This window comes from Lepidochelys kempii, chromosome 17 (genome assembly GCF_965140265.1).
Source record: "Lepidochelys kempii isolate rLepKem1 chromosome 17, rLepKem1.hap2, whole genome shotgun sequence".
Classification (NCBI taxonomy): Eukaryota; Metazoa; Chordata; order Testudines; family Cheloniidae; genus Lepidochelys; species Lepidochelys kempii.
In genome coordinates, this window is record NC_133272.1 from 3,945,090 (window position 1) to 3,971,182 (window position 26,093).

At 47.8% G+C, this 26,093-nt stretch overlaps 1 protein-coding gene across 1 annotated transcript in view; it reads right to left on the minus strand.

Annotated features, from left to right (window-relative positions):
• Nucleotides 1-26,093, minus strand: part of LHFPL7 (LHFPL tetraspan subfamily member 7) — a 150,248-nt gene that overhangs the window by 104,214 nt on the left and 19,941 nt on the right. The window contains exon 2 of the mRNA XM_073315521.1: nt 1,371-1,509. Within this exon, the coding sequence (XP_073171622.1) occupies nt 1,371-1,509 (139 nt within the window). The remainder of the gene's footprint in view (nt 1-1,370; nt 1,510-26,093) is intronic.

Here is a 26,093-nt window from a genome sequence, read left to right on the forward strand (position 1 = left end):
TATTGCAACACAAATAATACTAATAAAGACATTGTTCTCCTCTCTCCCGCCCAATGGATAATGTTTTATTTTAATTAAATTGTAATTCCTATTACAAGAATCAATATGGTAATTCACATAAAAGATACAATATCTAAAGCAAAGCGTCGCCTACTGGCTAATATTTACTTACCTCACAGGGCTGCTGTGGGAATTAATTAGTGTTTGCAAATTGCTGTTAGATACTCAGATGAAAGATGCCATGCAAGTGCAAATTATCGTCACTTATTGTTATTATAGCAGAGTGAGGGAGAAGCAACAGACATGCCCTAACAACAAGAGTGAAGAGTTAGCTCCTGCCGTGTACAGGGGAAAATACAATTGAGCCCAGTGAGCTAGTTTTATCTCTACCAGAAATTTGGCCATTCTGCCCTCTGTTACAGTGACTGCATGAGCACAGAAGGCAGAATCCGGCCCACCGGTGCATTCACACACAAACTAAACCAAGCCAAGAAGCTCAACAACTGCTTCATATTCAGATGCCAATATATCTGAAGAAGCAGAGGCATACCTGAGTTCAGTGGGACAATACCATAATGTAACTCCATCCCTTCATTAGAGTTGAATATGGAGCACAACGTGCCAGAACATCTGGCAGATCTCATCATGTCTCACAGTGGTCAGGTGTTTTCCAAGCTTTGTTTAGGCCCCTTTTTATGAAATGAATCTCACCTGGGCTTATCAGACTGTCCACAATTATAGCATGATCTCTCTGTTGTTCTAAGGAAAGCTACAGCAAAAGTTGGGTAGAGAATAAATAATAAGAATAAGAATAAAAGGAAACCTGTGAGTTGAGACGTTCCTAACTGGCTGGACAGAATAAAAACTATTAACAGAAGGGAGCAGCAAATTTCCTGGTGATACAAATAATTTCTACTAAGAAACCAGCATTAGAAAAAGGTCTGGTTAAGACGACTCTTGACAAACATTTTTGTAAGCAAGACCTTCTGCATTGCAGCTTGGGCCTTAACGTTATTTTCACATGTATTCGCATTTCCATGTATGCTAGGTGACTGGCACGTTGGCTTCCTTTGAAGCATTATCCGCTACTAGGTGGAGGATGCCAGAGCTGATGGTCCAATTTGGTGTCGCAAGACCCGTAGCCAAAATCTACAGATTTGGGTGCCCAAAGCAAGACATCAAAATCTGTATTTAGGCACCTAAATAAGTGGCCTCATTTTCCGAGGCACTGAGCATTCACTGCCCCACTGAGGACAGTGACAGCTTTGGCCAGAGTTCCTGTGCGGTGAATTGTACTGGAAAATAAGAACGCCATTTTAACCACAGAGGGCATAAGAGAAAACATTGAGGGTGGGGTCCAGGTCACTTACCCGCTGCTGTCTGCATGTAGCCAGCCAGGGTGCACACTCGTCTCTCACAGAGCCCGCTGGGCAGGAATATAGCGATGATCGCCAGCAGACAGCTGATGGCCAAGAGGGCCCAGCCTCCAGAGCACAGCACTGCACTCGTCTGAAAGGACACACACACACAGGTGTTAACGGGGCAGCGAGCATGAAAACAGGCAGCCCCTGAGCTGAGCGCTGTTCATCCGCCAGCCCACTCGCTCAGCTCAGAAATCAAGCGGATTCTGGGCAGTGGTGGCATCACTTTCCACGGCCCGTCCAATTGTCCTACTGTTTCACACGCATAAACTGCCCTGGGTTTAGACCGGCATGTTCTAGACTGTTGCAGGAGAAGCCACTACTTAACACTGCCTTTCCTATGAGAGGTGGTGGGGTCTGAGGCCTGGGGGGGCCTCATGTCCCGCCACGCAAGACTCACAATGCCCAGCTGTACCTTTGGAATCTTAACTGCCCTCCAAATATTTTTTCACCGAATTAGTAGCCGGAGTGCTGACTAATAGAACGGATTTTCTTTTAATCTGACATCATGTCTCTGGTCTCCCAACAGAGCTTTTAACATTTATTCTGCCCTGAAATTAGAAACAGAGCACTGTCATACTAGGCTTCCCCCATCCCTTCCCTTTCATGTTATGGTGCTTAAGTTCACTGTTAAATCTTTAGCCCATGGTTCACCTGTCACTGAGTCCCCTGGGTTATCAGTATTAGGCTATAGTGATCATAGCAAATGTATTACATGCATGACGGGATTATGTAACGAATACAAGTGCCATGAGATGCCTCCGATGCATTTCAGCGCCTCCACTGATTGATAGATAAAATGTATCTAGTTATCGCATCCAGGCCTGAAAGCTCTCTCATTAATACGTACTTCTCAGAAGATGCCCTACTGCTGTGAAGTGGGACCTGCTACTAGGCTAATTCCATTGCAGCATTCACCTAAAGAAACGCTAGTCCGTTATTACTCTGGAACATGGGCGGCATTGCCTCCCCTAGCACAACCGTCCCTGTCCCCTGCCCAACACCTGGGCCGTGGTGCATCCCCCTCCCACCTCTGGCCAGCTTTCATAAGTCTCTCTCTCTCTCTCTCTCTCTCTCTGTTCTGAAAGTGTCTCTAGTTATTTATTATGATCAAATCGGAACTCAAGCAGTGCAGTTATTATTAAACATTTAGATTATGGTAGCATCTGCAGGCCAGCCAGGCGAGGGACCCATTGCACTAGGGGCTGCCCAGACATATAGTAAATGATGTATGTTTATGGCACACAAACAGAGAAGTTAGAAAAAACATAAAATACTTTTGCTGGAAGTTTGAAAGGTAGCATGACTTTATTTCTTAAAATCCAGAACCTTAACAGACGAGAACCCACAACAGAGAGACAAAGCAGGCTGCTCCCTAAGGCAGAGCGGTACAACTCCCCACTTACCCTAGGCTGGCTCTTTGCTGAAAGACCCAGATTGGATGCTTCCCTACAACACCCCCCAGCCAGGAAGCAAGTCCAGGAAACCCCTCATACTTACAGTGATAGCTTGTAATTTTCATACTGTATCCCAGGGTAGTCAATAGGTGGACCGCAGGCCAAACTTGGACTGCCAGACACTTTTGAACGGACCCCAAAATCTTTTTATTTACTTATTATTATTATTTTTTATTATTATTTTTTCTGGAGTCTGGAACTTGACCAAGAAATTTGGACCTTACAAAAAATAATTGACTACCCCTGCTGTACCCCGCACACCCTAAAGAACTTACAGCCTAAACGACAAGACATGGCAGGTGGATGAGAAACAAGAGGGCAGGGTGGGAGATAGCATAACAACCATAATAGGCTGTGCACAATTCTTAGCCAATCACAACTCGCCACCCTCCTAGCTGCTCTCAGGGCAGAGCAGGTGGGTATGCCGCTCGCATCTTCACAGGTTCGCACTGTCCTCTGCCAGATGACAGCCTTGCCATTTAACATTGCACCCTGAGGGTGCAAGTTGGAACAGCATCTAAAAATAAAACCCCAGCTAATTCGTGGTCCAAACAGATAGCACTGGGACACAGCCATCTAGGATGGGATCAGGAACAACTTCAGAAGACAGCCGGCCTGGGCCAGGGCCAGGGGATCTCTCCTTTGTTCCTCTATGGCCTGTCTGTGATCCCACCAGACCAGAACTGAGAGCTCCTGGGATCCAGGGGAGACACTCCTTACCCGGCCACATCACCAGCACTGCCTGAGGCACCATCATTGGGCATCGCTCAGTCCAAAGAGGATCAAAGCAGTGACCTCAAACTGCCCTCCAAGAGGTGGCCAAGTAAGATTAAGGGTACGTCTACACTGCAAAAGAAAACCTGCAGCACTGGGTTTCAGAGCCCAGGTCAATTGACTCGGGCTGGTGGCGCTCGAGCTGCAGGGCTAAAAATAACTCTAGCCATTTCTACTCAGGCTGAAGCCTGAGACCCTCCCCCAGAACCAGGTTTCAGAGCCCAGGCTGTGCCCTGGATGCAAATGTCTATACTGCTATTTTTAGTCCTGCAACCCAGGTCAACTGACCTGGGCTCTGAGACTCTGCACTGCAGATCTTTTATTGCAATCAAGACATACCCTAGGTGACAACAGTGCCTCCGTGAATGGAGCAAGCTGGAGACCTGGCTCTGACACTGACCAGCCTGGGCAAGACACATCCCCCCTTGGTGCCTCAGTTTCCTCATTTGTACAATAGTGGCTGGGGATTTCAGGAGCCTAACTCTCTTAGGCCCTTAGTGACAATCCCAACCAGTGATATTCTCTCCCCGCTGTAAAGCGCTTTGAGCTCCACAGAGCGGAGAGTTGTTGTTAAGCTGGAGAGTGGCTCAGTCTGGACAGGTGAGGGTACAGGTGGCAGGCAGAAATGCAGCTCTCACTTGGCCAGAACATAGGCAAACTGAGAAGAGAAAATGTCACTGCATCCTGTGGCCATCAGGGGGAAATGGGGGGAATAAATCATAGAATCATAGAATCATAGAATATCAGGGTTGGAAGGGACCTCAGGAGGTCATCTAGTCCAACCCCCTGCTCAAAGCAGGACCAATCCCCAATTAAATCATCCCAGCCAGGGCTTTGTCAAGCCTGACCTTAAAAACTTCTAAGGAAGGAGATTCTACCACCTCCCTAGGTAACGCATTCCAGTGTTTCACCACCCTCCTAGTGAAAAAGTTTTTCCTAATATCCAACCTAAACCTCCCCCACTGCAACTTGAGACCATTACTCCTTGTCCTGTCCTCTTCTACCACTGAGAATAGTCTAGAACCATCCTCTCTGGAACCCCCTTTCAGGTAGTTGAAAGCCGCTATCAAATCCCCCCTCATTCTTCTCTTCCATAGACTAAACAATCCCAATCACAGCTGCATGGGCAAGGAGCCACACTGCAAGCCTCTCATCAGTTGGTGCCTGTGATTGCTCAGCACCACTGGGTACCAGAAGCCAAGGCATGTGTGTGTATTCCAGATGAGTTCCTGAAATCCACCCCAGGGTAAGAACAGAGCAATAATTTTAGCTCAGGAGTTTGAACCCAGCATGTAACAAAAAACAAATATGTGACGTGCTCCCTCCAGACAAGAAGCAGCTGTTCCCACGCATGGCAGACAAGAGAAGTGACAGGGCCATTTTATGCCCCAAGGGCGCTGGAAATGGGGATGCAAATGCCACTGAAGACCAAAAGCAAGATCTGATTTTGCATGGGTCCTGAGCCTGCTTGAACAGAGACAAAACAGGCAAACAGCAGGGTTTAGGATGACCAGACAGCAAATGGGAAAAATCGGGACAGGGGGTGGGGGGTAATAGGAGCCTATATAAGAAAAGACCCAAAAATCAGGACTGTCCCTATAAAATTGGGACATCTGGTCACCCTAGCAAGGTTATACTGGGAAAGCTGACACACCTTGAACATGGCAGCTGTTGTCACAGCTCAGCCTCCACAGGGCACTGACAGACGCAAACAGGAACCGAGACCCACAATAACAAAGAGAGAGATTGTGAGCACAGGCCAGTGCTTAAGAAAGTGTGGGCTTAATTTCTGTGAGGTGTATACAGCTCTCGCTAGCCAGGGAGCATTCCCAAGGCTGGTTCTTTCCTGTGACGAACATTGACTGCAAACATAGGTCCAATAATTCACTGACATCGCAGCTCTACCTTTGATAGAGACATGGAGACTGCAGTGTCCACTGGACTTGGCTTTTTCCCCACCATGTCCCTTTGCTCCTACTCTGAGCTGTGCTGAAAGCATCCAAGTCTTGGCTCCTCGAGCACTCCCCCTGTCGGTACCAGTGATAGGGCCATCCCGGTGGTCCTAAATTTTCCAAGCTAGGTGCAACCCTGGATGTAGCAGAGGATCTGATGTGAGCGATGGTCTTCGTAATGAGAGGTGGTCCAGAAATAAGGATGGCAGGGCTGGGTGGCATAGACTGTTACCCTGGCAGTGCGGATGGGGCTGCTGGTGCATCCAGTGTATAACATCAACTCTGAGTCATTGTGTGTGCCGTTTGCCCCAGTGACACTTCTGGTTAAAAATGCGCAATTTTCTTTTCCTGTTCCAGCTTCTGAGCAACCATGGTAACCATAGAAACAAAACCAATAAAAACCCTTCCTTTTATTCCCCCCCCCCCAACCCCACCGCCAAAGAGGTTATAAATCAGGATCCAGAACTAAATAGTCTGTTAAGTGCATGTTAAGATGCAGGACTCACGATCAAGCAAATGCAGAGAAAACAGCAATTGGACTTGTTCACGAAATCTTGTGGTGCTGTCCAAAAAGCCTAGTAAAAATTCCCCTGCCCTCCAGGAACAATGACCCAGGCAGTACAGATCTGACTTGAAAAGTCTGTCCCTGCCTTGTAGCTATCACGATATTTGCAACTGAGATTGCACGTTCGCTTGTTATTTAAGCCAAATGTACCAAGAACAGGTTCCACCCTGCTGGGATAGCAATCAATTGCAGCAACATGATAGTAACAAAATGTAGGAGAGCAGAAATGGACCTTCTCCTCTTCTGCCAAAGGACACATGTTAGGGTCAGGTTCAGCTAAATGGGCAGTGGGGAGACAGTCAAAGCTCTAAAGCAGGGGTGGCCAAACTGAGCCTGAGAAGGAGCCAGAATTTACCAATGTACAGTGCCAAAGAGCCACAGTAATACGTCAGCAGCCCCCCCTTCAGCTCCCCACACCCCACTCCCAGCGCCTCCCACCCACCGGCAGCCCTGCTGATCAGCGCCTCCCCCTCCCTCCCCATCAGCTGTTTTGTGGCATGCAGGAGGCTCTGGGAGGGAGGGGGGAGGAGCAAGGGCACGGCAGACTCAGGGGAGGGCACGGAAAGGGGTGGAGTGGGGGCAGGGCCTGTGGTAGAGCCAGGGGTTGAGCCGTGAGCACCCCCCGGCACACTGGAAAGTTGGCGCCGGTAGCTCCAGCCCCGGAGTCGGTGCCTGTACAAGGAGCCGCACGTTAACTTCTGAAGAGCCGCATGAGCCTCCAGAGGCCCAGGTTGGCCTCCCCTGCTCTAAAGATTCAGGGGGAAAGTTCTGCTCTTGCAAAGGAGCAAAAAAAGCTACGGCAGCAACCCACTGCTCTCCTCATCCCTTTGCAATCCACGCCAGAGAGCGATCCGATTTTCCCTTTGAAGTTCAAGTCCATGGGTTAACACCTCCTTGCACCAGATCATTTCTATTTGCCTCTCTCCAATCCACTTTGGATTCCTTTCTACCCCCACCTTCTGAAAGTGACTGACGCGGGCTGCCTTTCATTCCCCATCGCTTGCATTCCTTTGTTCATGGGCGTAGCACCACCTCGATAATAAGCCTAGGTCCTGAAGGATTTATAAAACATAATATACCCTCTGCTTTGTTCAAACATGCAGTGGCATAGGATGATTTGCACACCATAATAGTGCTTTCCCTATCTGCAATTACACAGCTGCTGCACTGCTGGCAGGGCTGTTTTGCTCACTTCACTCCGGGGTCAGCTTCCAAGAGGAAATTGCCATTCACAGACACTGCACTAGACCGAAACTATACTGTTGCTTTCCATTTTCCACTCGGCTTCTTCCCTTCTCTTTTTTATTTTAAGAAGCAGTCACTAGAGAAGTGTTTCACGTACAGAAAGAGGGAGTGTTCTATGTACACATGGTAAGCCAGTCCCAGAGAATTTACCATTTAAATAAGCAAGGTGGACACAACGCAAAAAGATTAGATTATAAAATCCTTAAACCATAATCTGCATTTGCCGTCCCAGTACGGCTTGGCAGGGACGGCATAGGCCAAGTGTTCCATTATTACAGAATTCATTTAGGATTCATGGCAAGGCCGCCAGCCGGCCACAAAGAATTCATTTGCTATTCATGCCCATGTCACGTGAGCGATATTTCCATAGGTGTTCATTCCATGATAATTTAACACTAGATAAGCTCCTGCTTTAAGGGACACTTGAAATGTTGCCACTGGGGTGCCATCGTTTTACCAGGGCTCGCTGTAAAACATGCACTTGTCAGAGTATCTGTCAGAAATCATGGAAGGATTCTGTAGCCTCACTGCGCTTTTACAATATAAGCCTTTTGAAGCTCACACGTGGGATGTTTCCCTACCAGAGTATGCCTCCTTTGATCACGCATGCACACTGCTTTGCTGTTGTTTTGTGATGGCAGGTTCGCTTATACACCTTGGGCTGGGAATGCTGATTTGTTAACGTGGGGCTCCTCACGTACGCTGGGCCGCAGGCAGTGGGTTACTCTCATAAATTCATTCCTGGGCACTGAGCTGCACTTACTGGTTTGTTATTGTAGGGTTGCGTTGGAACAGTGGTGTGTTCGTGTAGGGTTGATCACGGGCATTGATGTAATTACTTGTGGGGGGAGGGAAGGAATAATATTGATTGTGAAGAACACACAAATAATGGGGAGAGTTTTAGAACAGAAGGGAAGAACCATGTAGCTCCCACTTTTCCTTAGGACACTCTGCGTTTGCCCCTGGTTCACTGTTTCTGCCCTCTTCCTGCTGTTGCCACCAGCCCTGCTGCTGCTGCAAACATCCAGCTGAGATCGAATAAGCAGGGAAACACCACTGTGTGTCACAACAAACGTGCACTGGGGATGAGGGGCTGGTTGAGAACTAGAGGCTAAACTGAAGAGAGAACCAAACCCGACCTACTAAGAAGCCAGATTTCCATCCCCACCTCTGATGCCTACAGATCTTCTCCTTCCTCTCATGAATCTAGTCTCCCATGTCATGTTTGCAAATCAACAGAGAGCCCTAAACTGCAGCAGAGGATTTGCGCAAGGGTCTGAGACAGGACAGTGAAAACTTTTCCTCCTGGTGCAAACAGGGAGCAAGATGAACAGACAGGTGTCTGGAAAGGGAGGGGAAAGGAGAGGGACTCTTCCCCTGCATCATTCCTGTAAGTGCAGGCCACATGGAGTTCTCCCACTGCATTGTCGCTCTCTGTTACAGTTAAAGCCACGGGTTGATGCCAAGAAGGTAGAGCCTGCTGTCTCCTGGACTTACAGTGGGAGATGCCGCCTGACCCAGACTGGATCTGAGGTCGGGGCTGCAGCCCAGCTACAAATGTGGCAAAGGGGTGGCCACGCATGTGGCTGAGATGAGCGCAGAAGCCTGATGGAGCCCGACAAAGATGAGGCATGCATCCCCATCACGTCACTCTGCAGCCGGGCACCTTTCGTCTCCAGCCTGAACAGTACAACAAAGAGCAGGATAATCCCACAGGCAGACGGCACAAGCGGAGAGGCACCAATAACGTCTCGATAGCTGGCAGCTTTGAGTCCCTTTAAAAGCACTTCAGTGGCAAAGGTTATTCTAAGTAGAAATTACCCCAGGCAGGCAGCTCGGAAAGTCTGTTGGCACTCAGGAAGGAAAGCCCCGTCTGCAGAAATCAGCACCGTTGTTGGAGCTTTGGCAGGGGGGTCCTTGGCAGCTCTTGCAGTCCTTCTGGGGCCTTTGAGGGAGGTCACAGAGCCCAGAGAGCGTCCCTAGGCCAAGCGGAAGTACTCCTGTTTTCCTATAGCCCTTGATTAGCGTTCCAGCATTCCCCTCCTCGGACACTGCCCTTTGCCTTTCAGTCAGTGGTATGGGCAGCGTCCTGGGCCAGGCCGACACCCTCATCTGGTGGCCAGGATCAGGCTTAGGCCTAGGCTCATTGTGGGCCCTGGAGCCCTTCATGGTGGAGAAGAGACAGGACTGGATTGCAGAGAACGTAAAGGGGACACAGGCACCGAGGCTCTCTCTAGCTCCATCACTGACTAAACCCAGCCAGTGTTGACTAGCATCTCTGCTGGGTCTTTTCTTTCTGCAGATCTGGACCCCTCTCTGAGCCGGTGGGTCATTGCTAATATTTCAGGACTCCACCCTATCCCTAAAACGTAGCGGGTGCAGCCCTGGAGGCCCCAGTGCGTCGCCAGTCAGATGTGGGAAAGTTAACCGGGCAGGTGAGAAAATTTGTGCGGTGGGGGAACAAGAGCTGTCTAAGGCCAATCCCTCTATCCCGGGGGGTGAGCCCACCTGGGCAGGGTTAGCCAGCGGTGCAAGAGAGGGATCCGTGCAGAGGCCACTCTGCCAGGGGGCTGATTTTAGCCTCAGAAGCTCATTTATCACCACTTGCCCTGGGTGAGCAATGGAACCTGAGTGATGCTAGCTCACCGATGCTGTCTCCATGAGGGCAGCTCAACTCTTGAGCCAAATGCTCACTCGCTTCTCCCACCGATGGGCATTTCTCCCCCAGCTGCTGCTTTCCCTCATAGCCTCAAACACCCACTGAGAAGGTCAGCTGCAGAACCAACCAAGCGGACAACCGGTTGGGCACATTAGCTTGTCTGTCTGTGAGCTACCAGGAGCCACTGCTGGGCCCCTGCAGCCTAGGGTTGTGGGCCTCAACAGACACTATGCTACAACCACCCACTCCTGCTGAGCCTGTCTACAGACAAGCAGTCCCCAGTGCCCGGCTGGGTGTGAGCTGCTTGGCATAAACATGCCCTGCCGCTGGCACTATTTATAGCTCGCCCCAAGCCCCAAGGAAGCTGTGTTTGAGATCTGGGAGGCCTGACCTTGGGCAGTCCAGGGTGATGTTAGCAGGAGACAAGCTGGGAGAGCAGAGATGCAGCAAAGCAGCTTCTTAAATGCACGCATGGGAAGGGTGTCGTTTCCCGCCTCCCCCACCCCCCGCCAGGTAATAATCCTGCTGGTATTTATAGTTGGGGGCTCCACACAAGCTATCCAAATGCTACCATGGCAATAGATTATTAATACGCTATGTAAAGCCTAGAGCCGACAAGAGCCTGCAGGGCAGGTCTCTGGCAGGGGCTGTCCGACAGCTAACATGGAACGGAAGAAAGGTCTTCGGGCACCATTTAAAAGCAGGAAAGGGGAGAATCCCAGCAGAGCTCAGCTAAGCAGGGCGGGACTGGTGTGGGGGCGGCTGCTGTCATTAAAAGAACAAGTCAAACCCAAGCTGTGGAATAATGCTGGTTGGCAGAATCAGGGTTTTAGCCACAAAATCCCGCCCAGATTCCAGCCAAGGTAATGCCACAGACTTTCCCTCTGGGGGCAATGAATCTGGGGGTAGCCCTGCCGTTAACCAGAGGTGGCACCATGTCACTCAGACCTGTAGTCCTGCTCAAAGGGAAAAAATTATGGGGGGATTGGTTACCAGCCCCCTGCATTGCACTCCACACCCACACGATGACACTCACTACTGATGATGTGCTGGTTCAGTCACTGGGAGTTCAGACAGTGATTTGGGCAGCCTCGTGTCCCTTCTGCATCCCAGGGAATGGTGCCCACGACCCAAATACACGAGACAAACATATGAATCACTTGAGCAAGGATAGCTGCTTCGCTCTGTTGTCTTTTGAGCTGCTCAGATCCAAAGAGACGAGTGATCCTCAAGGCAGAAAAGAATCCAGGTCAGGAAGCATCCACTAACGATGAGACATTATCTGCTCCTGCACACTTCCTGCCCCCAATCGGACTGACTGGGGCCGCAAACGCAGACCGCATGCATCTAGGTTTATGTGTGCATCCCACACACCCCCAGCCAAGTGCTGGAAAAAGGCATCACAATCCAGCAGGAGCAGTCCGACAACTGCTCTCTGGGCTGCTCCTGCGGCTGCTGCCGGGAGATTTTCTTTCTGCTCAGGAGATGGCTTTTCACAGATCTTCCACCTCTCAAGCCAATTGCCCCCTCCCCAAAGTCTCCAGTAACTTCACTGCAGATGACCACCCACAGGTCTGTATAAGGGAAAGCTGGACTCTTCCAAAGGGCTTAATCCTGCTTCTCACTGAGTCAATCTGCCTTTGTCTGCCGGTCGGTGCTGCAGGCAGAAAATTTGCTGGTTTGGTGAAAATCCACAGCTCAGCAGAGGTTGATGCAGGGCTGCAGCATGGTCACCTGGCTACAGCAGTGGCCTGGGGAGGCACAAGACCTGGGGTCTTGTCCCAGCTCTTTTCCTGATCTGTTTTGTGAGATTGGGCAAATCCCGTCCCTACTCTATGTCTCAGTTTCCCCTCCTACCCTTTGTCTGCCTGGAGCAGGGATGGTCCCTATGAGTTTGCACAGCACCTAGCACAATGGGGCCCTGATCTCAGCTGCAGCCCCTAGGCACTACTGCAAGGCGAACAATAATCAAAGCAGGTTGACTTGAAGCTAAGGAGTCACAGCGATTGTTTCAGGAATAACTTCTTTAATTTCTTCTTTGAAGCAGGTTCTGCTGGGCATTTTGCTTTGCAATTTTCATCTAATGATGTAAAAACACCCCCCCCCACATCCCACCCATTCATCTTCTTGCCTCAGAATTGGGATGAAGATCTGGATTTGTTAGCATCGGGCCTAGCACTGGCAGCTACAGCTTCCCCAATGAAATATTTAGACTGATGAATATTTCACGGCACAAAGAGGTCTCTGCGAAGCACTTCTTTCTCCTCACTTATGTCAGGCACATTAGTTTTAATGATCTAGGCTTCCTCTTAATTATGTTAGTACAAATCCCCTACAATCTCACTGTTTCTTCTGGAAATGATCCATGAGCCACTCAAGTTCTTACTCAGAGCTAAAAGGCTGAGGTGTGAGAGGTTGGCTTGGGGGGGCAGTGGGTTTGGCCACGTTTCCAGAAGGGGACGTGCAAATGGGACCAGTTTATCAATGAGCCAGTAGAGATAAATACATAATGGCTTTGGATTGGGTTTTATACTAAGTGCTATGCAAGAACTAGGTAGGATAATCGTTATATTGAGTAAGAAGAGGCCAGTGGACTTCACATTTCTTTGGGAAGATGGCACATATCTTCAGACATGCCTTTGTTATGCGATTGGACAGTGCCTAGCACAACGGCATCCTGGTCCTAGGTGCTATCGCAATACAAATAATTAACGATGTCCTTGCATGACATGACCCTTGGCCGCACACTAGGCGGTGGGGGAGAAATGGCTGCCACTCACTCCTGGGCCAACAGAACCTCCCTGTTCCCAATGGCTCCCAGACATGGACCTAGGACCCCCTGAATCTCTCCACAGGGTCAAGGGCAGGAGTGAAGCCATGCGGGCAGCTCAGGCTGGATGACACCACAGAAAGGCATGTCAGCACTGGCCCAGACTAGGACACTGGTGAGGAGGGAAAGCAGTTTTTTTGCTTTCCAGGAGGAGGAAGGGCATCCTTTTGCTGTTGGCTCCCTGTTCAGCGGGATAGCCCTCCCAGAGGAAAGTCAGGTCGGGTTCAGGTCTGGCCTACTTCCCTGTATATACACACACACACCCACGATCAGCTGCTCTCCCTGAGGGGTGAAAAGAGCTTTAGAAACATTCAGAACACCCCTAGGGAGGAGAAAATTGTGTAGGAACAGAGATAAGTGGCTTGTCCCAGGTCCCCTAGCAAGTCAGTGTCAGATCAGGCGTAGAGAACCCAGGAGTCCTGCCTCCCTCTTCTGTAGTCTGGCCACACTCCTGCCCAGCCCAGCTCACCAAACTGCCACTCTTGGCCAGCAGAAGAGTCTAGAGGGAGCGTGGAGACTCTCAACGATACAGCTCAAGTGCCTTGAGGTGCAGTGATTTGCTGCTCCTCATTTCCGAGAGACAGGAGTCACATGTTCGGGGGAGAACAATTCCCCCATTCCCAGGATGCTGTGTCACTTCTCGAAGAGGATTTCCAGGTGTTCTTCCCACAGAGCTTTGGGCATCTCCTTCTCTGAAAGTGCTGCAGTATTCCACCAGCAGTGCACCCAACTGCTATTGATGCGGGATAGCAACCTATGGTAGGTCCAGCAGGGAGGTATTTTCTTTTTGTTTGTAAGTAAGAGTCTATTCTGTTGTGGCTCGTGCCCTCGGAGTAAAGGAAACAACAAAGAAGACAGGAGGCCACCGAATGATCGGCTTGCAGAGTTCTTCAATAATTAATGCACATGCAACGACATGATAGGATTAAAGCATCCAGGCCTCGTGGTCAGTTTGATGCCGTCTGCCTTTCAAGCTTGCACCTGGAAGGAGCCTCATCATCTCGCTGGTGAATTGTCGTTTGTTATTAGGCCAAACCAATGTCTTAAAAAATCCCACAGGGAAAGAGAGATGTGGCAACCTCCCCCTGCAGCATCATTCCTATTTAACAACTGGAGGACAGTGGATTATCAGCAAAAGAGTTTATATATCAGAGCTGATCCCTATTGCATCTGCATGAGTTGCTTCCCTGGCCAGGACTATTGCTAAGGGCCATACCCCTGCCACAAACTGTCCGTGCACCATTGTTCTCCATCAGGGACAAGAGTCTTCCTCCCACCAGTTGGAAGATGTGCAGGGAATCAAGCAGTAATAAAACAGCGTGACAGCAACTGGCCCAGCACTGAGAGCATTAGAGGCAAATTGGGCTCATAATAAAATACATGAGAAGGGGAGTCAAATGCTGGAGAGGACTGTATCCAGTGGGAACGCCTTAAGATCATAGTATTCTGGAGGGAAATAATAAATAGAACTTTCAAGACAACTACATTGAGCTCCCGCAGTGATTCTGTTGGATTACAGTCCAAAGGAGAATTCTGGCTTGGGCAAGGTCCCACTGCAAACACCATTACCACTAGCAACCAGATGTGGGAGAGCTCATTTCTGGAAAAGAATGGATCTCCCAACGTTATTAGTGTGGAAAAATAAAAGATGGGGAAATCCTTTTCTATGGAAAAAAGTGACAGACAGCCTTAAATCGGGATCACGTAGATTTGATTTTTTTAACTTTACTTTTATAATTTTTATATAAAATATAAACACATAATAAAAAACAACCGCTATGAATACATGCACAAGATGGAAATACCATATAGATAACAACATTCAGTATTATTTATTTGTAAAAACCTGGGGGGAAAACCCAACAAAAACAAACAAAAAACCCAGCGTAGAAGTCATACAGGGCATCAATAATTAAAGTGACTAAATAGATTAATCAGTGAGAACATAACCTCTGAGTATCAGGGACTAATATATACTAAACTGAGAAGTGTACAATCGTTTCATGTGTAACCAGACATCATCAGATTTTTTCCAAGCGTTCCTATGAGACAGAGTCATTTTTTCCATTATTGTCGTAGTAGAGAGCTCACTAAGCCAGTCTGCGTATGAGGGAGGAATTGCAAGATTTCCATTTTCTCAGAATAACTCTTCTGGACACTAAAGAAGTTACTGCAATCCATTTTTTAATGGTAATACCGTAGACAAGCTTGGAGAAGGAAAGTTAGCAACACTTACAATCTTTAAGAGCGCACTGAATATGGTGTTCCAGAACACATGCATTTTTGACAGGTATAGTGTGTGTAAAAGTTTGGCATGTGGCTGTTTGCATCTCTAACATTCGCTGAGGGCTACCAATCTAGCTTTAACAAACATGCAGGAATTCAGTAGTACCTTAAACAATATCTTGTTCTGGAAGAATTGCAAGGATAAAGAACTTGGAGTATCTTTCACATTAAGCCAGACATCCACCCTGGTTTCTGCTGTGATAGGAAGGCAAAGTTCTTTTTCCCATATCAAGTAGATTTTATAATGCACAGTTACCGTTTTTGGAATCAAAACAAACTACACAGAAATAAATGGATCACCTAACCAAAATGGGTCTTTCAAAGGGTACCAAATACAGACTATATATAAGATTTGTTAATACTTGCCTGGAAAGGTCATGTATATTCATGACAAAAAATACACAATAGATCCATAATGCTGTCTACGTGGCAGGCAATATCCAGGCAGTATACTGGGGAACAGCATGCAAAATTGCAGAACCTCTCCCCCCACACACCCTCTCTATGGCGGCTATTAAAGAAAGCTCGTTACATACAGGATAAAGAGATCTCAAGCCAACGCTGCTACAGCCAAACAATTAAGCTGTTAAAGCAGAGGAAAGGTGGGTATCGGCAGCATTACATGGAAACTGGCTCATTTCATTAGTTAAAAGGCTAAGCAACAACTGGTTGCGAGTGTGCACCCGCTGCCATGCTTGAGAAGTCAGCCAGGCAGGGCCCCAATTAAATGGAACTATGGCTCCCTCAGGGAGCGCTGCAGTGGAATAGTAGCGCTTTGGGGAAAAAAGAATAATTTTCTCACTTCTTGCCAGTAAATAATACATCAACATGGCAGATCAGAAATGAAATGATCATTGGAAATGCTGGGACACGTGCGTGCCAGCTATTAATAACGTGTCTGCCCGGCACTTCTGTCCACTTGATTAATTATGTATTGAAGAGAAGGTAAGCCACCACCTCGCTCAGGGGTTTATTTGGTGTAAATTAGGCGACGAAATTCACTCTGATCTGTGTGGAAAGCAGTATTGCGAAAGCATAATTAAATAGATGGAAAGGCACCTTCCCAGGTGTCAGAAGGGAATGAGGAATAAAGAGGCTGTCAACAATAAATGTGACTGCAAGATCACATTGGTGGGGTTGCGTGCATCGGACATGTTGCAGTAGCCAGGAATCAGAGAAGGACCCTTGTCCATGGGGTGAAGAGAGCATTCCCAGCAGCTGCATGTGCAGAGCTGGGAGAGGCCTTCCTTGGTTGAATGCTACACTGAGGTGGAAGTAGCCAAATCAGTAGGAGCCTTGCTGAAGTGGTCTCACCTGGGAGTTGCCTCCATCTAGTTAATGGCATGGAGCAAGCCATAGAGGAGTAACATGGAGCGTCATTGTCTGAGGGCCAGAATCTGCCCGTTGAAACATTAGTCTCTTCTGGGCCATCTTTGAGAGCACACAGATCAGACACAGGGTTTGGGAGCAAGGAGACGTGGCTGAGAACAAGGGATGGCCATCAAGGGGTACAGCTGTATGCAAGGCAGCTCCTGGATGTGTGGAGGTCATCCATGAAGTTTGCTTCCGACCTGACTCCTTTCCAGTCTGAGATTAAATACACAAATGCCTTTACCCTCTAAAGTGCAGTCAGATTGCTAACCCATTGGCTAGTCACTTCCCTGGTATTAAAGTCAGCAGCTTCACAGAAAATCATTTGCATTTCTTTTTGATCTGAGCCTTATCATAATCTCCTCATGCCGCACAGCAGCCCCTGCTCTGACTCACCGATAAGCAGCGCTCCCTGACACGTGCAGATTCCTTCCTGCCCAATCGGCATCGTCAACTCCAGCACCACAGGTCTCCAACCCAGCCTCTGCACTACCCCTAGTTGTGGGCTTCTAGTTCAGCACCATGCTGATGGGGGAGTCCAGCTGGGAAGTAAGGACACTTCAATCGGATGGCAAAACCTTTGGGGTGCTTATATTCGCCCTTCAGCACATAAGTGCCTTTTTTATGCCAATTTTAGAATCCAAGGGTGGGACTTGGAGAGCTCTTGACTGGGAAGTTGCTTCAAAAACTGGACGCTTGTAATCTTCAACTGTTCTCAATGATAGAACAGCAGGCCCACCTTAATACCTCACCGTCATCCCTAGAATCACAGCTATGCAAGCAGAAACCTACAGACCAACCAGAGGGTCACACATTCTGCCTCAAGAAAACCCTTCTGACTGCAGTAAATGAAAAACACTTAGAGATCAGCATCTGTTGACACAGGTCTCCACAGGACCACAGTCGAGTCACGTGAAGAAGAGTGGTAGGATCAGACCCAGTGAGCATCCAACACCTTATGAACAAGAAACCTTTGACAAATGTGTTGGGCCAAAGCCATTCCTGTGGTTTAATTCCAGGAAAGTCAGTGCAGTGACACTGCGGAGTTTTGTTTCCCTGAAGATACCCCCCAATGCAGTGTATAGGTAGGTTTACTCCTATATGAGGAAACAACTCTGCCTGACCAGTATACATTTCCTGTATTCCTCACCCTTCATGGCGAAGGATCTTTGCATGCAAACAGGATCTCTTTCAGAATTAGTCAACTCCTGCTGTTCATTTCCTGCACAAGAAGGCCTCATTCTCTTGTTTGTGACATCATCACCAGGTCCACTTCAGCCATATTGCGATGCCACAGACGGAGCGTTATGGCCTCAGGTGCAGAGAAAGCAATAAGAGCAGAACGCCTTCACAACGCAGATCCCGTTAGCATGCAAAACCCTGAAAGGAGAAGAGGAAAAGACCCAGCAGGAAAGAAGCTGAATTGCTTCTATATACATAGCTTCTCCAAGGTTACCAAGCTGCTCTTCGAAAGCATGATGCTATAACTAAAGCTACAACCGAAATCAACAGGCGTTCCACACGCAGAGAGCTGGCAGAGCAGACCACCATGAGCAGGGTACTGCCCATCACACACCTGGTGTATGTGTAAGAACTCTGAGAACAAACCCTTGTGGCTTGCACAGGTCACCTTTCTTGCAGCTGCACAAACCCCTGGAGATGCTTTGCATCCAAAGAGAGCCCAAACTGTTGCAGTCTATCATCAAGTTCTCAACCATCGCTTAATAATAGTTAGCCCTCAAAAGGGACATATTCATCACATGGTAGTTATTAAATGCTGAGTGGAGATGACAGGCTGGGGCAGCAAGATGTATAGGCTTTAGACACAGTGATTGTATTAGCCTGGTGATAGATATCTACTTTACCGCAATGGGGGGATATTGCTTCATTTCAGAAAGATGAATAGGCTGCAGCCCAATGAAGCCAGAGGTATTAGAACCTGCATAAATGTGCAATTTAGCCTTCTCAGCATCTGGGGGGAGTAATGGTGCGTGCAGTCTGCACAACACACTGTGCCCGGTGTCAGCCATGCAAAGCAGAAGAAGTGTGAGCACTTTCCCCCTGTGCTTTCACTTGGCATCGCCCCAGAGCTGAGCCCCAGTTCCCCTCAGGATAGGAGGTTCCCATGACATGGAAATCTGGTTCTGGCAGTTGAATTCTAGCTTGGCCTGACTGATGGCTCAGAGCAAAGATCACGACAGAAGCAAGCAAAGCAGCTGCTGAACGTGTAAGAAAGCCAAGGGTTCGTGCAACAAGGCTCTGGATATTTAGTGTCATGTGCCTTTCTGCATTCCTCTGTTTAGGGACTTGGTGAGAGAACTGGAGAATTTTGGGCTTGGAGCTTCAGAATGCAGCCTGTCACATGACAGCAAACCACCCACTGCCCCCTTGCTGAGTTGAACCTGTGAGGGACTGAAAGAACAAGCTACCTCGCTGACACTTTCCCCCTTGCCTTCTGTAAGCAGCCCTGACCGGGGATGAATGAGCTGGGCTCAGCACCTTGGCCCAAGGGAGGAGGAGAAGGAGATCCAAAGTTCTTGCAGGAGCTGCTTTATGCACTTGTTACTCATCTAAAGACATTCTGGTAGGCAGTTCATCAGCAGAGACGCTAGAATGTCCTTCAGCATCCCAGGCAAAAAAATCCAACCCCTTGGTACCTATACGGAGATGCACACACAAAACTCTGTATGCACAGCCATGCACACAAACATGCCGGACCTGCATGAATGCACCAAGTCTTTATATACCTCTATGCTTATGGAAACAAAAGTGAAAAAAAGTCATCTTGCCATGAGACAGAAGCAGCACCAAGGGGCAGGGCTGCGACCCAGGAACTAATTCTAGTACTAACACTGATTCTCCAGTCTTGGGCAAGTCTCTTCCTCCCTCCGGGTGTCAGCATTGCCCTCTGTGAAGGAGATCACTCTTCCCTCCTCACTGGCATGTTGCAAGGACTGGCTACTACCCACAACGTGCAAGGAAGATGGAAAGAGCAATATGAATACTAACTAGTTGTAACAGGACTGCAAGGTAGTGAGTCCAAAAAGCAGCCTTCTGTCCCAGTCACCCAGTGGGAGAATCCCCATGCAGGGTCCTGGATTTTCCACTCTTCTGGTTTGTTTCCATGTATTCAAACTTTCACTGAGCATCTTGGATGGGACTTAGACTAGGGTGGGGAGGGGAAACAGCCCCATGCATAAAACAAATGAATAAATTACTACCCTGTGTATTGTACAACAGACCTGATCAGGAGAATAAGAAGTTAATTCCCTGCATAGATTCACCAATGGCTTTGATTTGAAGGGGCAGTTTAGGAACATAGGATCTGCCATACTGGATCAAATCCATCTAGTCCAGTATCCTGGATCTAACAGTGGCCATGCAAGAAAAGAACCCCACATCAGCAGATGTGAGATAATCTGTCGCCCGCACTGGAACTCATCCTGGTCTCTGATCATTAGAGATTGTCTTAAGCCCTGAAGCACAAGGTTTAATATCCCTTCCAGAATATGTTAGCGTTAACTATCATAACGCTGACATTCTTATTGTAAAGATAAAGTTCCATTATATTCCCGGCCTTTGCGTGGACTAGTCCAGGATTTCAACCCAGGACCTCTCACGCCCTATACCAGAACTGCACCACGAGACGAACAAACCGCTTTCAGAGAAAAATCAGAAAGTGTAAGGGGAAAAAATAAAAAAGGAAAGATATTAAATACTATTGGCTAGAAATCATCTCCTTCGTTCTGGGGAGATTTGGCCTGTCTCTCTCTGTGGCTGTATCATCCTCAGCACCAAAGGAAAGGATTCAGGAAGCAGGATACAGTTGAAGGGCTGGTACCAAAAATAGACAAAGAAAAACAAACGTGATCCATCAAGGCTGTTTGTGAAAATCCAGCTCAGTGAATTTCAGGAAAAGGGCCATTAATCACATGATAAAGTACAGCTACCATCAGAAAAATGACTATGTAGAAATGGCACCTGGCGACCCAACAGATCTGCTCCCAGCATGTATTCCTGTCACATCAGCTCATTTTACTGACACAAACAGATTTGTTTGCTTTCAATAGCCCTGCAGGAGCACTGAGCCGGCTTCTGTTCTGCCTCCTGCATCATTCTGAGAGTCAGCAAGGCTCCAGCTGCAGGACAGGGGAAGTCAGGGGTAGAGAGGCAGCTTGAAAAATAGTCTCCAGACTTCTATCAATGGAGACAATTTGAAACAGGCTCAACAGAGAAGAACAAACAGGGGACCTCACAAGGTCACAGGCAGAGTCGCCTTTCTGACTCTTTGGAACATGCTGGCCAAAATCTTCAGCGCTAGGTGCCCTAAAGATAGGCATCTAAACAAACAAACAAACAAAATACAGGGCACCACCAATCACTTTGATGGGTCCTGTCTGGAATCCTGAGGGTCCTTTTGACACCCCTCTCTATCAATTTTTCCTTATTTAAAAAAATTTGCATTAAAATGGTGCCTCGAAGCAGAGGAATGGCAGTGCCCCGCCACTGCACAAGGCACTGTACGTATCACTGGAGAGATTCCCTGCCCCAAAACAGCTGACAGCCTAAATGAACAAGGCAGACAAAGGATGGGCAGGAAAACAGATGCACACAGAGAAATGATTAGACCAAGGTCACACAGCAGGTCAGTGGTACAGTTGGGGACAGAAAGCAGGTGCCCCAATTCCCAGTCCAGTGACCTCTCCACTGGCCTTTTCTCCTGCAGTTTAACTATGCCTTCCCCAGCCGCACTGTTCAGTCATTGCAAAGATTTAAATGGACCCCTCATCATAGTATCAGGGCAGCTGCAGATGAAGGCCAAACACTATCCCGTTTTTATACAGACACTCCCTTTGAAAGCAGAACCATGAATCCTCCAACGCAACCATGTCTCTTTCTCTGCCATGCTAAGGGAGAGGGCTGTGCCACCATCTTCACCTCCTCCTTGTTTATTACACAGCAGGTGAGAGCGGCAGAGACGCTCCTGAGAGCAGCCCTTCCCCGCTCCTGCTCACTATTGATCTCTGAAATCCTGCGCTCAGAAGCTATTTGAGTTATTTGTCTGCCACTGTTAAAAGACATAAAAACAGGTCGTATTTTCGGTGCCCGCTCCCAGGGAGATTGTTTATCCCCAAACAAATTAATAGTCCCTCTGTGGAGCTGTAAATATGCTTTTATGTAGCATAATAAATTCTGATTAACAACAATCCTATATCAATTATTTGATTACCTTTGGGGTCTGACATGCAGGCTGCAGCAGCTCCAGTCATTAAACAATAAATCTGCTGCAGACTCCACTTCAGCTAAAATACTCCCCCCAAAAATTAAAAATTATTTATAAAATATTCATCCCAGGGGAAAAATACTTAATATTCCTAAATTTAAAAAAGAAATCCATTAATCTGTCCAATGACATACAGCGCCCACGGCTGGGTTATCGAAGTGCAAAAGAGGAGAGAGAGAAAGGAAAGAAGACAGATAAATTAGGTCCAAGCAATTGGAAAGGTGTCTGGCTACTTGGAAATAAATCAATGCTTGGTCTTTCACACCCCAATCTTGCAGAGAGAATGCCCACTGTAGAAACTGTGAAGCTACTCAGGAAAATGCTTCCCTCTGGAGAACAATTGATCACTGCCCTCTGTATAATAGCCTTTACCGAATTGGAAGACTGTTATCAGGTCCCCCCATAATCTTCTTTTCTCATGTCTAAACATGCCCAGTTCTTTCAACCTTTTCTCACAGGTCAGGTTTTTTAAACCTTTTATCATTTTTGATGCTGTCTTCTGGACCTTCTCCCAAGTTGTTCCCATTTTTCTTAAACAACGCAGAAGCCTCACAAATGCCGAGTACAGCACATTAGGTGGACAATATGGACAAACAGGGCGGGAGGATGATGGGACAATAAAATGAACAGTATTTAGCAGAAGTCCTGGTACACCAGCTTGCCCAACCAGTGCCAAGCGGGAGTGGCTTGTACTGCAGAGGAAGGTTTGAAGGAGGGCTTGGAAAGGTGGCAGCTTTCCCAGCGTTGATGGGGAATTGTTTTCCCATGTCAAGGGATACAGCAAGGGAGAGCGTGGGGGTGTTTGAGGGAGAAGTGGATGCTCTAGGCTCACAACATTGGCAGAGTGAACACAGGAATCAACAGGTGCATTAACTAGTCGAACCAGCAGGTAGGGTGGGGCTATCTGGTAGAGGACCACTGAAGTTTAAATGCTGAATTTAAGTCACGACACACAACTCCAACACAGGCCTCCTTCATTTTTTGCCAGCAACTCCAGAGAATGCAAGTACCAGCTCGGGAGTTCTAACCCAGACTTTACTCTAGGGGGAAGGTATTTTCATGGCAGCTCTCTGTTCCATAGTTAATTGGAGGAAACGATCGACGGACACAAACCCAGCCCTTCCCTTCCAGGAGACCTTTGGCTTTTTGCTTTGTTTGTTGCTTTCTCGGGGTCTGACTGAAGCAGACATGATAGGATATTCCCCAGCCCCCTATACTGAAGCCTGACAACAAACTCAGTTCTCTCAATGGCCTGAAATGAAGGGACTCCAGAGAAAATGAGAACTGTAATAATCAGAGCACTAATCTCCGAGTCAGCAGTGCCAGCTCTCACGAATTTATCATGATATCTAGCTGGACTGCTTGCTTACCTCACCTTTGCCTTGTCCCATTAGCCGAGGTCAGCAGTACAGACCCATACAGCATGTGTGATCAGCACAACTTTTACAAACAAGCCGGGCTTGATGTTCCTGTTTTGAAAGTGTTTTTCTTCTCCTAGGTGATCTGCCTGCCATGGCTGACAAGCTCCACCGGCCCAACAGAAACAAAGAGAAGTTAAATGACTTGCCCCAGGTCACCCACGCTCTCGCTATATTTGGTGTTTCCTTAAATCTCCAGCTCCTGGAGTCATGTGATTATATACGGTTCTCAAGTATCTTTTTTAATTAGTTTCCAAACCTTGTGATAGCACAGAAAAGCTAAAATATGTGGCGCCAAAACCAGAAGGTAAATAAAAAGAACCCAAAACTTTATTATGATTTAAACTCCTCTGAATTCACGGGGGCAGCAAAGGTGCTGGCTGGAACGCATAGCTGTAAATTGGTTCCTTCAGATTCCAACCGGCAAGTAGATTTTGGAGCAAAGCACCAGGTCCATTGGTCTGCTTACTGATCCTCCAGTAGAAGCCAGGCACCAGTGGAATCATCCTATAATGGCATTTACTGGAATTTTCACTGTGGAAAGGGCTTCAATTTCAGGCTATTCTGGAACACCGGAATCAGGGCACACAAATCTCCCAGCTAGTATTACCACTGTCCTATTTACTCTTATTAATAATACTTTGCAATTGCATAATTACATGGCTGTGTGGTATAGGAAACAAGCCACACCCCATGCTCTGCCCACTAGGCCACAGTATCTCCTGCAATGCCAATCACAGAGCATGACCCCAATCCTGCAAACAATTAACCACATGCATAACTTTACACTCACAAGTAGTCCCAATGAAGACACGCAGTTACACACCTGCTTAGGAGCTCACAGGATTGGGACCTGACAATAGATGACTTGCCAGAACAAACTGGGAAAACTTTCTGATTGTTTCCTTGCCACAGAAAAATAAAGGTTGAAATAGTCTCTGGCCAGATTTTCATATTAAAATATCCCTCACTTGGGCTATATGATGTGCTCCATGCAGAGCTAAAACGTAATGCCAAGTTTTCAGAGGCGCTTCAGCTCAAGCTCTAGATTTGTACCTGAAGTTTTTGTGTGTGGAAACTTTTCCATGTGCAAATCCACACCCCCACATTTGCACATGCAAGTTGGGAACCTGGGTGTATATGTACTCAATCTGCACATTCAAATGCAGGGTTTTATACAAGCAAAAATCTGTTGATATGTAAATAGGGTCTGAATGAATGCTTCCCTGACAGCTCACTGGGAGGGGGAGAGACTTTGAGTGTGTTTATGTAAATACAGTTTGCTCCTGTTCTGCTTAGATATTCAGCACATAGAATGGTGCCAAAGTAATCAATTTTCACTGGTGTTGGGTACAAATCACTTTAGTACTGAATATAGGAGGGAGTGAAATGCTGTTATCAAATTGTTGTAATTATTGTAGGAATACAGGGAAGCAGGACTGTGCTTAACCTGTCCCAAATGAGGGGGGTCACCTTCAGCTGAAAGGACCTTGTTAAGCCAGAAGCTCGAATGCCAAAGCCCTGTGACAGTAAGAGAACTGGGGACAGGTGTCCCATCTAGGAGACTGCACACCATTACCAAGGGTCCTTCCTGGACTGGTTTAACCTGTTCTTCCCCACTGTTTAAAGAAAGAGCTAAATGGGCTTCATTAGGAGCCTCTTTGTTCTTTTAAATGCTCAATCAGAGATAAAAATCAGTTGTGGTGGGACCGTGTTTCTGCTAAGAGCTAAAAATCACTGAGAGCTGAGATCACTTGAGATGGGGCTCTGTTTCTACCCAGTCTGCAAAGAGCTGGAAATTACTAAGAGATTGATGTGCAGAGGTCACAGCAGAGAGGCCGGTGGTAGCAGAAGACAGCTGGCGAACGAGTGGCTGGTGAGACGGAGAGGTGCAGCATGTGGCCAGCAGGGCGGCTGCTGGAGAGGTGTGGCCAGCAGGGCTGCTGGGGGAGAGGGCCAGAGCAGAGCCCCAGAGAGAGGGGCGACAAGTGAGTGCTCCAGCAGCGGAGCGAGCAAGGTGCCTCTTGACACCCCCCCTCCACCCAGGGTGGGAGGTGAATTCTGCAGATGCAGCTCTGAACTCTGGGTCTGCACTGACCAAGGACAGCAGCTGTGAATGGGGTGCACAGAAGGGATGGGCATGCTCAAGGGACTTTTGGGTTGCTGGACTTAAGAACCTGAGGGGAAAAGGACACTGCCCAACTTACTTGGGGGTGGGTCTTTGGCTTAGGGTTTACGTTTATGAACCCTGTTTGTGGTGTTTTCCCAAATTAACGCTGAGTTACTTCCCTACTTTTATTAAGTTTCTTTTCAGATTCTGTGCTTGCGAGAGGGGAAGTATTGCCTCTCAGAGGTGCCCAGGGCCGGTGTGTAATTGTCCCAGGTTACTGGGTGGGAAGCTCGAGATGGTTCTGTATTGATAGAAAGAAACCCCTAGATATTGAACCCGGCCCTGGTTGCTGCTGGCTTCGCCTGGCAGAAGGGTTACAGATACAAATGTCAGAGGCTTCCTTTAAAAACATGGCCTTGTAGTTTCCACCCAGTGCAAATCTTCCCCCTCACCACTCCCCCATTCAGTACATTTCCTCTCTGTGTACTGGCTGAACCAGACCCTTCACTACTGGTTTGGTGTTCTCTTTTTAGTAAGAGAAATGCGCTACTTCCCTATGATGTAATCACACTTGACAGGATACTGGTATTGATAGAGGTTGGAGTTGACACCGTGTCACTGTCAGTAAACTAATCAGAATCCCAGCAAGCCAGGGGGTAATCGGAGCACGCAAAAATTAATTCATTACAAAATAAAGCCAGGGGGTAATAAATAAAAAAAG